We start from the raw sequence: 14,553 nt of genomic DNA, 5'->3' as shown, positions 1-14,553 counted from the left end.
CCCCCCAGTTCAAAAAGAGCTTATATTTTGGATGTAAAACTCTCAAGATTATGTATGGCTGCAGATTCTCAATCACAACAATTTGAAATATACAGCCATACCTTGAAACAATTTAAAACTACATGGTATATCTACTTATAAAAGTATCATCTATAAAAATTTTGGTATTATCATTTATATATTAATACACATGGGCATAAATATTGTATTGTTATAAATATTAAGTGTTTCGATATCAGAAAGTTATGATTTCCTATTTATTATGCCTTTTTAATATTTTCCAGATTTTTTATTTACTTTGCTTTAACTATATTCCAGATAATTTATTTTGACGAGATGTTCTGATTTCATAGTGGAAGGTAGTAGGATGATAGAAATCATTTAACTGGTGGAGTTTTGGGAAAGAGATGAGGTTCAGTGGGGTGGAGTCCGGAGCCGACGACCAAGAAAGAATTCTTAAGGCGTCTTTAGTACAAAATGGTGGTTTATTAAAGCATGGGGATAGGACTCGTGGGCAGAAAGAGCTGCTGCCCTGTGGTCTTGAGGAGGGGCTGATTATATACTCAGGAGCTGGGGAGGTGAGCACAAAGGGGGTGTCCAGAAGGACTGCCATATGCTAAAGACTCTCAGGATACTGGAGGCCTGGTTATTGTCAAGCCAAGGTTGTTTTTCCCTCTAATGACGCATGAACATGAAGACGGTTGGGAGTTTCCTAGAGGAGTGTCACGTTCCTCCTATCACGCGTCCTTGTCAATGGGCTTCAGGTTCAAAAGAAATTCAATATTATTTACATTTCCTTCTGCCTCAGCCTCCCTCAATTTCATGTAGGGGAGGATGATGTTAGGGCTTCAGGAAACTGAGTTATGGGTCTCTGGAAGTTAGGTTATTGATAAGAAAGCTTCTTCCTTGTAAGTCACTAGGACATTTGTAAACTGAGAGAGACTTCTGTCCTGCAGGACTGTGATCTTCATCAGTTAACCATTTGTTTTTCCTTTAGGGCAGCCAGGAGTGCCTGAGGAATGTCACATATATCCCAAAGTGGCGGGGGTGGGGGTGGGGGGTACCAGCTTCTGCTTTGTCCTCAGCTAGCCTTCTGCTCCTTCATCATAACTAAAATTCACTTTATAGCAAACTTCCTAAATTATATCTTTTTTATTGTGATAAAAAGCACTTAACGTAAAATTTACCATCTTAACCATTTCTAAATGAACAATTTAGCAGTGTTAAGTGTATGCACAATGTTGTGCAACCACTCTCCAGGACTTTTTCATTTGGCAAATCTGAAACTCTGTAACCATTAAACAACTCCCCATTTCCCCCTTTTCCTCCTGCCCCCTAGCCCATGGCAGCCACCATTCTACTTTCTGTCTCTATGATTTTAACTACTATAAGTGGAATCATACAGTTATGTCTTTTTTGACTAGCTTATTTCACTCAGTATAATGTTCTCAAGGTTCATCTGTGTTGTAGCATGTGTCAGAATTTCCTTCCTTTTAAAAACTGAATAATATTCCATTGTATGTATATGTCACATTTGCTTATCTATTCATTCATTAATGGATACCCCTTGGCTGTTGTGAATAGTACTGCTATGAAAATGGGTATGCAAATATCTCTTTGAGATTTTGCTTTCAATTTTTTGGATATTTACCCAGAAGTAGAATTACTATATAATATAGTAATTCTTTTTTAATTTTTTGAGAAACTGTCATAGACTTATAATACATGAAAGAGATTTTACAATAGAGGATTAAGCAGAGTACAGGTAATTACCTGGGATAATTAGGAAATGCTTTCGTCTCTCTATCCACAGTACTTGGCACATGGTATGTACCCAATAAGTATGTTAATTGTTTTTCATAGTGGCTGCACTCTTTTGCATTCCCACCAACAGGACACAAGGGTTCTCCTTCCCCCACATTCATGCCAACACTTACTATTTACTATTTCTGTTTTAATAGTGGCTATCCTAATGTGTATGAAGTGATAACTCATTGTGGTTTTGATTTGTATTTCCCTAGTGATGAATGATGTGAAGCATCTTTGCATAAGCTTGTTGACCATTTCTATGCCATTTTTTTGGAGAAAGGTCTATTCAAGTCTTTTACCCATTTTTAATCTCGTTATTTGCTTTTTTTGTTGTTGAGTTGTAAGTTCTTTATATATTCTGGATATTAGCCCCTTTTAGACATAGGATTTGCAAATACTTTCATTCTGTAGGTTGCCTTTTTATTTTGTTGATTATCTCCTCTGATGCATAGAAATTTTTATGTTGTTCAACTTGCCTTTTTTTTTTTTTTAATTTTTGTTGCCTGTGCTTTTGGTGTCATAGCTACGAAATCCTTGCCAAATGCAAAGTCATGAAGCATTCCCCCTGTTTTCTTCTAAGAGTTTTATAGTTGTGGGTCTTATGTTTAGGTCTAATGCATTTTGAGTTAATTTTTGTATATAAGGTAAGCTAGGTGTCCAGCTTCATTTTTCTGCATGTCTTAAACTATGTCTTTTTAAACAAAAGATACATGGTTGACATTTCCAATTAAAACCCAAATCGAAGTCTCCTGATATAGATCAAGTTTAAATGTATGTCTTTTTTTTTTTACTGTGCATTTATTAAAAGAAGCCTCAATAGAATAGCTTAATAGGACAATAAAGGTCAGCTTGCTGCCTGACCTTGAAAAAGACTTCACACTTTTTTTTAATAAGATTTTATTTATTTATTTGACAGAGAGAGATACAGCGAGAGAGGGAACACAAGCAGGGGGAGTGGGAGAGGGAGAAGCAGGCTTCCCGTGGAGCAGGGAGCTCGATGCAGGGCTCGATCCCAGGACCCTGGGATCATGACCTGAGCCGAAGGCAGAAACTTAACGACTGAGCCAGCCAGGTGCCCCAGACTTCACACTTTTTAAGTGTAGCCCTTAAACCTGGTTTCACAGCTCCAAATCTCTCTTGGAGTTTTTAAAAATTCTCAAGGTCAGGAATATAGTTTAAAAGATCTAATTTAATAAGTCAAGTCTAGCATTGGATTTGGGCTTCTGTGTTGTTTGCAGAACTCTGAAGTTGATTCTGATAGTTAGCTTTAAGAACCACAGCCCTAGGATGTTTCTAGACTATTAGCTTTTTTTTTTTTTAACTTTGGAAGAAAAACCATTCTAATTCATTTTTTTTTAAAGTGACACTGAGAATTATATGAAGTTCTGTCTTGTATACCAATGTATTGAAAGGATTCTATACTTATTATTCTGCTAATAATCTGGGTAAAAACATGTCATCATGGAATGTGTCTCTTTCATAATTTCCTACTGACAGCAGTAACTTTAATTTTGATAGAAGCATAAGCTCAAGAGAAAAATGAGTTAGAAAGGAAGCATAACACATTTAACTTTGAAAACAGTCCATTGGCAGAGTCTGATAAATTCTACTGTTTTTGCTGAGTTCTGGCTGGGAAAGAAGTAAGGAGAGAGTGTGATTGGATAAGCATAGAGAATGCTCTAATTAGTAACATCGACTTTTGCTATTATTTTACTTGGTCAAAATACCCTTCCCAGTGTAGACCACTTGAATTACTCCTTACAGGGTGGTTGATTTAGTACCTTGAGGACTGTGGCTTCCTTTCGGCCCACTGAATATGTCCAGGTAAAGCTAGGGAATGATCTGACCTCATACAGCACAGATAACTACTTCCAGTTTCCTGTGGTAGTTGCCACATCTGTGTGCTCTGGGAAACCGTACAGCAGTGACCCTTCTCACAATCTATAGCCTGGAAAGTTGCTTGTTTCCATCAAAATGACAGCAGTCGGGCTTATTCATTATTTATAATTTACCGAGTACCATCAAAAGTGTAGAGAACACAGCAGACACTGTAACGCCTACTGGAAGGGGGACGAGAATTGATTGAAATCTACACAACACCCCAAAGATACAATTCCCAGGAACAAGGATGGCAATTAGACCAAGGTGGCATGGGGCCTCACAGACAGAACAGACCCAGCTCAGACAGAGGCCCAGGGGCCTCATTTTCTGCAGTATTAGCAACTCCCCTCTTTGCAATTTCAAGGAAGTCTTAGCAACTTTTCCCTTCTTGGTCTCTTACATTCTCCTAATCACCTTGAATCTGAAGTCAAACGAAATCACGTCTGACAACATAAGTAAGGAGAGGGAGTTAGACTATCTTTAATGCTCCACTCAGAAAAAGCATCCTATCAGAAAAATGAGGAAGTTTTCTTTCCTAGTACCCATCTTAGGAGCCTGAAATGTTATTATTTCTTGTATTTTACAGTGGTAATGGCCAGTGGTGCAAAGATTGGGACTCAAGGATTGTCTCATTCTTTAGGAACTTGTAATGCAAAGGAAAATTACTTACAAAAACTTATATGAGAGATTTTGTAAGAAAGGATTAAGTACAATATAGGTAATTACCTGGGGTAATTAGGAAAGGCTTTCATCTATCTATCCATAGTACTTAGCGCATAGTATGTACCCAGTAAATATATTCATCAATGTGGATTATGATAATATCTCTATTAGGTCTTGGATGTATTCTCCACTGGGTTATTCCCAGGGCCATGGTGTTTTAATTGAACCATGGGCTAGGGAAGTGAAATGATCAATATGCTTAATTCTTCCGTTGCAGTCAAAAAGTGAATTGACATCACACCTTCTTAGAAATAGACCCTCCCATAGAAATGGGAGAAATACTCCTCCCATCATTCCTGGAAATAAGAAATATATAGGCACTTCCCAGATATCTGTATATTTGCTGGTGATGACATCTTCTTCATTGATTCTCCATGTTGGAAGGCCCCTTACATTTCCCACTCTCCTCCAACATTTGGATCTTCTGTCCAGCATTCTTGTCAGCTTGTCACCCATTCCAGGCTCAAAAACTTTCAATAACAGACTCTTTTTTTCATTGCCCAGACATCCCTTCTATCTCCGACAACTCTATCTGAAATGTCTTCCTTCCACTGAGGCAACATCTGTCTCCCTAATGTCCCACTCCTTGGGGGACTTCCACAGTCAGTTTAATTCCATTTCCCTCCCAATTTCTAAAGACAGCTGTGGTGTCTGAGTTTTCTCTTGCTGGACTATTCATCCCCCTTTTCTTTATGTTCCACATATGACATGAATTCCAGTCAACTCAGCTACTTGTCTTCTGAGCACCATATGCTTGGCAGCTCACTCAGGAAAGCATGTGTGTCTCTACTTGAATGTGACCTGTTTGGTTGTCTCCAAGGAGCCCAAAGTGTGCATATGGTTTTTTTTTTGTTTTTATTTTTCTCATTTTGGGGGAATGGGAAAGTGGTAGGGAAGGTAATCAGCAGTGGATGGTTTTATTAATCCTATGAAGTCACTCATCAGTGTCAGAAGAGAAATGAAGAAATTTCAATGTAATCTCTAATCTCAAAAGAAAACATCATGAAATAAATCATACAATGAGGCTTAGCATGTAAGAAATAAAATTATTAAGCCTCCTTCAGGATGTTCTGCCAATTCAAGAGGACTTCTAGGACCATTTTGTTTAAGAATATTCAAAGTAATGGGCCTGAATTGTGAAGAAAAAAAAAAATCCTATATTTCCCACTTAAGCTTCTTTATGTAAGGTTCAAATGCAACTTTAAAACTTAAACTTCAAAACCTGTGTGCCATTCCCAGTTGCAAAGAAAAACATACCTGTAAATGGTCAGGTCTTATTCACTAGTTAAATACGGACAGTTTCTGTTTACATAAGAGTAAAAATAGTCTCCCGTGAAATAAAATTTTCACTAGTAAAAATGTAGACTAAAAATAAAACAGGAAACAGTTTTCATCCCCTTAGCAGACAAGTGGAATTATGATGAACTTCTTGTATGAACCTACATTAAATTACATTATTTAATATTCATTTAACATTAAGCAGGAAATTGAAGAATTAAATTAGTTGTCAATATTTATTGTACTTCACAAGTTGCATGGCACCAAACCAAAGGCTGCAGGAGATACATATATAAAAGCATCCCTTGAAAGTCACTTGATGACATCTGAAATGATTTTTAGGTGCAGCACTTAGGACACTAGTAATTCAAACAACAGAAACCAGAGGCAGCTATTTCTAACAAGTTCCAAACATGGCACCCTAAAAACAACATGTGTGAATGATTGGGGAATGCATAGCTGGTAAAGAAATTTGGGAATTTTTATTTAAATAATTTCTATCTTTGTTGAGCTGTGGATTGGAGGACAGTCTGGGGAGACAGCACAGGATTGTGGGAAGCACTTAGGATGGGTTTCAGGGACCTAACCCATGAGATGCTCCTTGAAAGTGTCTCATGGTCAAGTGTTTTATGGTTTGGGAAACCCTGCCTACTGTAATGTGCTTGAAGTATATCGGTTATACATTAGCATATCAAAAGCTTCCAGAACCCTTTCTGAATGGAAAAAGAACCCCATGTTTCTAAGACATGATCACAGGAACTCTTTTTTTCTCAGAGTCACTATTAACAGCCCATGAAACTAAGGTTCTACAGAAGTTCTTGGGGGAAATGCTGAAGTTCTTCATTCTCTTTTTCCTGGGAAGGATAGCAGACATGGTAGTTAGGTATTACTTTTTGGCCCTAAGGGAACATACCCAACTCTCTGGCTGCATTTAAATTGAATAGGTACTGTTTAAAAAATACTGATGTTTTGGACCTACCCCAAGCGAATTAAATCAGGATCTCTGGAGTGGGACCCACACGTTGATATTTTTTTAATAAGCTCCCCAGGTGAGTTTTCTATGTATCTAAGGTTGAGAACTACCAGCTGAAGGAAGCACAGAATGTTTGTGAGTGCTGTCAAGGCCTTGCTAATGAGTAGATTTCAATAATTTCTCACCACCAGAGAACTGTATACCTTAATTATACACTTTAATGAAACTCCATTTGAAAAGCACTTGGGGCCATGGGACAATATAATCTATGTAGAAAATAAGCACAGTCAGACAGTTTCTCTTTTCCTCTATGTCCACGGCCGGTTAGGCTACAAAGGATAGATGCCATCAAGTTTTGGGAGGATAAGCCCCAGCTACTTTCCTCAGGGTGAGGTCTCTGTCCATGGCCTATATTCAGGGTTTGTGCTGCTTCCGAGAGATGAAGTGCCTTACCCTCACAGCTCTGAAAAGAAGTAAGGTTCTACAGAGAAGCCCCACAATCCTTTGTTGGTGTTCTCCAGAGGCTGTTCCCCAGCCTGCTGCCCTCACCACTGTTCTCATGCGTGGAAGAAGGCATTTTTCTGGCTGCCACCTAAAACCGTAGTGGGGAGTACAGACTGAGCCTCAGGCTACATTTGGACCTAAGCCTGCAGTAGCTGAATAATCCAGGAGGGAAAGAGAAGGAGGCTTGTCTTCCCCTTAAATCTTGCTGCCTGCATGCCTCCCGGAGGCCAAAAAAAACAGAGGGGAGGTTGGTGCCAGGGGTATCTGTATGCGATTCAGGAAATCAAAGATACATGATAGCAAACACCCATTGGAATGATGCATCAGAACAAAATAATGAGAATAATAACCCGAACTATTTCAGCCTTTATATACACCGAAAGAAGTAGAGGAAGAGATGTTTGCTTGTCAAACATTTTCCAGGTAGAAAGTTGAAATTTGACGAAATGAAGTCAGCTTTTACTCTGATTACCTAAATGATGACAATGGGCTATTTTCTACTGATGTTCAGCCTACTAGTTTGTAGCTCAATAGTATCTAATTATGTTCAGCTTTTTGTATCCCAAAAGAAAGCTAGAAAATGCCATCCATTGTTGTCAGACACACCTGAGTGACCTAGTCTTCAGTAGGAAATACTAATGAGGCTGCCATTTCCTTTTCAATACATTTTATTTATTTATTTGTTATTCATTTTTTTTAAAAGATTTTATTTATTTATTTGAGAGAGAGAGAATGAGAGATAGAGAGCACGAGAGGGAAGAGGGTCAGTGGGAGAAGCAGACTCCCTGCTGAGCAGGGAGCCCGATGTGGGACTCGATCCCGGGACTCCAGGATCATGACCTGAGCCAAAGGCAGTCGCTTAACCAACTGAGCCACCCAGGTGCCCTTGTTATTCACTTTTTGTTGTTGGTATTGTTAAATTGGCTCCACACCCGATGTGGGGCTTGAATTCACAACCCCAAAATCAAGAGTCACATGCTCTACTGACTGAGCCAGCGAGGTGCCCCACCTTTTCAATACATTTTAAACCAGTGTTTCCTTATTAGTATTTGGAAAGGATGTGCTGGATCCTAAGCCCAACTCTTTAGATAGGAAGAGTTCAGCGGAAGATTCCATAGGCGTTTGCTTTAGGCTATGTTTTAGAAAATAGCTTTAATGTTTTAATTTAAATTAGTTTAGACAAATCGATTAAAAGTAATGATAAAGCATTTCTGAAGGACAGCTAAAACAATATGGAAACAGCTTTGTAACAATTCTCTAGCATACAACAAAGCTACTGAAGTATAAACCATATTTACTTAGATTAAAGAAAGTAAAATAGCTCTTGTTCCTTAGGTAGTTGTCTTTTCAGAATCCTCTATTAATTTATATTCCAAGTAAGGACTGAAGCCTTGGAGATTTTCTCTTTTTTTTTTTTTAATAAAAGATTTTATTTATTTATTTGACAGAGAGAGAGAGCACGTGGGCAAAAGCAGGGGAAGCAGCAGGCAGAGAGAGAGAGGGAGAAGCAGGCCCCCCATGGAGCAGGGAGTCTGATGCAGGGCTCCATGTGGGGCTCAATGCCAGGCTTAATCCCAGGACCCCAGGATCATGACCTGAGTTGAAGGCAGACACTTAACTGACTGAGCCACCCAGCCACCCCTGGAGATTTTTAAGATGAACTTATAAGGCCTTAGCCGCAAGTAAAAAATGTACTTAATGAGAGATCACAAGGTGTGAAGAGAAGTTTGTGAAATTTCTATTGTACAGAAGTTTCCTGATAGATTCTTATCATTCATGGCAAGTAGTTTATAAGCATAAACACTGAGTTAAACCTGGATTGTTCCTAATGTCTTATTAGCAAAACCACACAGGGAAAAAGAAGACAGCATTATAATTTATTCTCTTTCAAATAGCAATTTCTTCTTTTCCATCTTCAATTTTTACCTCTGTCATTTCTGTCTCCATTTCTTCATTTTTAGCCCTATTGGTAGAGAATACAGTTTGAACTGTTGCAATACATTTCCCTTAAAAAGTTGAAGTCTATAATCTTATTCAGGTCAAGCCCATTGGTCAAGAAGAGATCAGAATGTCACCTTATATTATATTTTATTTTTATTTTATTCATTCATTCATTCATTCATTCATTCATTCATGTATTTATCTTAAGTAAGCTCCCTGCCCAACATGGAGCCCAACTTGGGGCTTGAACTCACAACCCTGAGATCATGATCTGAGCTGAGGTCAAGAGTCTGATGCTTAACAGGCTGAGCCACCCAGGTGCCTCCAGAATGCTACCTTATAAAAAGACAAAAAACAGTGTAAGTCCGCAGGTGCATGTGCACACACAAACATAGTCTCTCCCTAAAAATTGTGGTTCTGCTCTAGGCTGTCCCTCCAATTGCTGAAATGTGAACATATCCTAACACTCAGGGGGAAAGTCAAAAGTAGAATTTCACCTTTTGGATCCAGCATAGTTACTGTCTTCCTGAGCTCAGCCAATTTGAAAAGATGGTTTATGTTGCACAAAGATGCCCTTGAGAGTGTTAATTGGGAGATCTAGCAGAATAAGAGTTTATAAAACCATGAATAAAATTAAGACCATGACTATTAAATAGAAGTTGCATTTTCTCTGACATCGAGTGCCATAAACTTTAGCAGTCTGGATTTTCTCAGTAGGTAATTGTGTTGCTCACAGTAAGTTGTCAGAACCTTCCTGCTCCTCAGTATGAAACTAGTAATAGGAAAATGAAATCAATGAGCTGGAATCTAGTTAGAGAGAGAGAGAGAATAGTTCAGGGTGAATACAACTTGTAAGCCTGACTAGCTGTGATCCAAACCTCAGATTTTGACCCTTGCTTTTCTTTTTTTTAACTTAGATTTACTGATCTGGTGAGCCCTTCCCTGAGAATTGCTCTTGGGTCAGATCTCTCTGTCAGCATACTGTAAATGGATGTGTTTTCCTTAATCTCCCCTAAATCTCACACCTTTTTTTGGCCCACCACCAATGCTTTTTTACCACAAAAATATTTTTTTTTAATTTTGGTTCCATTATCCAGTGTAGGAATTTTCCTCTCTATTTTAATGCCAGCACTTAAATCTAGGATGCCTTCAATCACATTGTCAATTAACATGGCAAGCAGAGTGGGGTGCATGGGAGAGTCTTACAGCACTCCCCTGGAAACACACTTCAAGGTTGACAAATTTTGAGCATCATTGCCCAACCAGCTGTGAGTTTCCCTAAGTCGGCTCCCATCTAATTCATTTGTCCTCTCAACTTATCACATGGTATTTGGGGAAATTTTTGTCAGATGCATTGCTTAAATCCTATAGTAAAGTGCATTGTTAGTCCTTTAATAACACTTAGTTAAAAAAAAAATAGTTACTAGGGTGTTTGGCTGGCTCAGTCAGTGGAACATGCAATTCGATCTCGGGGTTGTAAGTTGAAGCCCCACATTGGGTGTAGAGATTACTTAAAAAAAAACTTTTAAAAAAAATACAGTTACTTTATTGGGCTCCTTACTAAACACCTCTGTGGTCACTTCCCTTTTTAAAATATTAACACTTCAGAATTGTAAGGACCCATTATATGAAAAAATGGTAATAAATCCATTCAGTGGAATACTTAACCAGCAATAAAAAGTAATCTACTGATAAACACCACAACATGGATGAATCTCAAAATTATTATGCCAAGTTATAACAGTCTATAGACTTTATTATTCAGTTTATAGGACAACTGGGAAAAAGTGGTTGGGGCCAACAGAATAACATGATATTTCCAGAAATTCCTCTTAATCATCCTGTGATTTCACACTTTTTTTCTGTGCTATTCTAATACAATATTAAATTACTTTAATTACTTGGATTAATAAACCTCACTGAAAACTGCTAGAACAGAAGCTATCTTTTGTACTTATTATCATCCTATGCAGTGCGCCATGCATGTTTTTTGATGTGCAGGTAATGTCAAATGAAGAAAACTAACAATTTACGTGGTTTCCCATGTTGAAAGATAACATTTCAAGCAGTTACTTTACTTTTTTTAAAGTTTTGTTTATTCTTATTTAAGTGTAATTAACATATAATGTTATATTAAGTTTCAGGTATACAACATAAACAGTTACTTTTCTCGTGTTGAAGATTCCACAATCAATTTTAGACTTCTCTGTTCAGCCCAGTGGTCTTCCAATATCCATAACCTTCTCTCCATGTCCTGGGTTTTAAAAAAGAGCATTAGCACCTGTGGATTGAAGGTTAGGGTTGGAAAGAACTTGCAGATGTCCTAGTCAGACCACTGTCATCTTACCAAGCTAAATAACTTCTTCCAGATCACAAAGTGCCTAAAGTCAGAGCCAGTGTGAAGACTTGGCATGCCTGGTTCTCAGTGCAGGCAGAGATGACGGTCATCCTGCTAACAATAGTGCATTGTATAGAAGCAAGCAAGGCCATCAGCCAAGAAAGGAGACCAGCTTAAGAATCTTTCATTATGGGGACACCTCTTCTCCACATGGAGAATTAAAGCATTTCTATAGGCCTACTCATTTTGTACTTGATTTTTCAAAACCCCGATCTTAGAAGAGTAAGAAAAATTCTCACCTTCCAGGCCTACAAATCTGCCTACAGAACAAAATTTGAGAAACTAAGCTAAAACTGCCAACAGAATGTGACTTTTCTTAAAAAAAAAAAAAAAAAGTAAAACACGCCCACATCCTGAGAACATAAGCACAGAGGCAATACAGAATATTAGATTTCTCAGACAAATTACTTACCTCTGCGCATTAGTGTCTTCATCTCTAAAAATGGAAATAGTACCTCATTTTTAGTGCTGTTTCCAGGATTATAGAAGGTGATACAGAATGAAGCACATAGAACAGGGCCTGGCATATGTTCAAAATTCAAATACTGGCTTATTAACTTTAATATTTAACCTAGTGAAACTAAATTCTGCATACTCTGCCATAGATAAAGAGGCTGGTCCCCACCAAGAGGACATGGCACTATAGAGGAAAATAAAATTCATCCAGTGGGTACAAGGAGCTCAAAACAGGAATAAAGCATGAGCAAGAAAGACAGTTTGTAACCAGAGCCAAGCATTTTGACATTAATGAATGGCTTCACTCAGTTGTCTTTGTGGATGGAGCCATGATTAATTCTTCCACCACGCCAATCAATTCCGTTTGTTGTCCAGATTCCCTGATAGATCTTAAAGCATATGGATTCCCTTCTAGTTCTCTCATTGAGAAATGGAGCTGAGGTCAGTTTTCCAGCTCAGCAATGCAAGATACTGTAGCAAAGATATGCAGATGCTTGAACTATGATGATGTCTTATACTTCAGATTTTGGCAAGCATAGTTGTCTAAGCACTAATCATTCTTATTTTCTAAATAATTGAAGACTGAAGACTTTCCTTTGTAATATATGTTGCTATGACTTAGGCACAGAGCAGGCTTTGTAAAATGTTCAGATGAAAGATGCTAGCAACCTGTGGAGTATAATGTGAGACATGCAGAAAATTTTGCTCTTACCATGAATATCCCATAGCCAACAATATCTACCATTTATTGAACACTTCCTATAGGTCTGGCATCATCCTGAGCCCTTTTTATGGACTAATATAAGCAATTCCATGTGATAGATCCTGTTATTATCACCACTCTGGCATATCAGCAGGCTACCTTGGACCGTTTGTCCTTCATTTGCATTGTTTTAAAATCTCCTTATTTTTGCTCCTAAAGATTATATACCTTACGAGGGGTAACAAGCTAGTTAACATATTATGGAGGATGAGTAAAAACTGCAAATGTCATAACAATGATACTAGGACTTGTGAGCAGTTAATAGCTCTGTTTATTGAATGTATACTATGTTGTATACATTATAACATATGCATAACATATGTCAAGAATATCTTTCTATATTATTACAAGGTATTAATTATGGGAAGCAACCTGGCAGAGTTTCACTTCAGAAACAATTGACCAAATGAACAAGCTGAGGGAGGAGGCGGTTTCTGTTCACAAGAGTGAATCTGCAATTACGTATTTGCTCAGCTAGAGATGATATTTGTCATGACTGGAAGGGTTACCTGTGCTGAAGTTGCCAACAACACTCCCTACATTTTTCTCATTATTTCTGATTATTAGTTAATTAGTTAGCTGTTAAAACCCAAACATAGAGTGGCTTACATAAGATAGACTTTTATTTTTCTCTCATTGAGGACCCTGAAGCTGAGTGGGTTTCTTCAGTCTTGTTCTGTCCTCCCCCTCCACCAAGGTGATTATCTTCATCTGCAGAGCTGCTTAACTATTTTGAGAGAAAAATAAAAGTCACTCAATTTCCTTTTAAGCAGGTAGGAATCAAATCCAACACTTCCCCTCACGTTCTATTGTGGGAAGTTTGTCCCACGTCCAAATGTAACTGCAAGGAAAGCTTAAAAATGTAGTCTCCAGCTAGATGACCGTGTACCCAGATAAAACTTTGTTACTATGAAGAAGAGAAGAATGAAGTTAGAGGAACAGCTAGCCATCAAGCCTACTCAGGCTTGTGTGATCTGTGCTCATACCAGCAGATAGGTCATTCTTAAAAATGAGATGATCCCCACACACAGAAAGTTGTAATTTGTTGGCTTTTTTAATGAGAGAGAGAATCAGAGCCAAATCATGTGTTAATTACTTAGGCTGGCTGATCATTAGTGTATATCAAGTCTATCAGTGACAAATCTTCTAAATGCATCCTGAATTTCTTATGGTCAAAAGCAATACATTGACTTGTGTTCTATCTGTCCTGTTTCATTGAATGTTCTGGATCAAATACTTGTTCTGTAACATACTGTAAGTTGTTCATCTCTTTTTCCCTACCACTTCTCATTTCCAGTTTGATCACTCATGGCTTTGGGACTCCAGCAATATGTGCAGCCCTAAGCACTTTCCAAACAGTCCTCAGTGAGATGCTGAACTACTTGGAAAAACACACTACCCACAAAAATGGCGGAGCGGCGGATTCTGGCCAAGGACATGCCAACTCGGAGAAAGCCCCCCTGCGGAAAACTTCAGAGGCTGCCGTGAAAGAGGGCAAAACAGAAAAGACAGACTAGCTACATCAAACAGAATCTATTTCTAGAGAGTCTTGCTGCTGATATTTTTTCTAATATATATATCATTGAGGGTGATTAATCTTCAGTGGACCACATCTCTACCCTCCCCCAACCCTCCATAAAAAACAAAAATGGAAATGAAAAATGAAACAAAAAGGACAAAACTCCCCCAAAAAAAGAAAAAAAAAAAAGGAAAACAGCAGTGTAACCGTGTGATGAAATTGTCACTTTTTAATTTTATGTTATGATAAACTCTTTTTGTGCACGTAACTTATTGTTCCGGATTCTATACATCACAGTTTTTAAGCAC

At 38.1% G+C, this 14,553-nt stretch overlaps 1 protein-coding gene across 1 annotated transcript in view; it reads left to right on the top strand.

Moving 5' to 3' along the window:
- Nucleotides 1-14,414, top strand: part of TFAP2D (transcription factor AP-2 delta) — a 52,720-nt gene extending 38,306 nt beyond the window's left edge. The window contains exon 8 of the mRNA XM_035728641.1: nt 14,024-14,414. Within this exon, the coding sequence (XP_035584534.1) occupies nt 14,024-14,243 (220 nt within the window). The 3' untranslated portion in view covers nt 14,244-14,414. The remainder of the gene's footprint in view (nt 1-14,023) is intronic.
- The last annotated feature ends 139 nt before the right edge of the window (nt 14,415-14,553 follow it).

The sequence above is a fragment of the Zalophus californianus genome, chromosome 7 (assembly GCF_009762305.2).
Source record: "Zalophus californianus isolate mZalCal1 chromosome 7, mZalCal1.pri.v2, whole genome shotgun sequence".
Taxonomy (NCBI): domain Eukaryota; kingdom Metazoa; phylum Chordata; class Mammalia; order Carnivora; family Otariidae; genus Zalophus; species Zalophus californianus.
The sequence above is the reverse complement of the archived record's forward strand: the minus strand, read 5'-3'. Positions and strand labels throughout refer to the sequence as shown.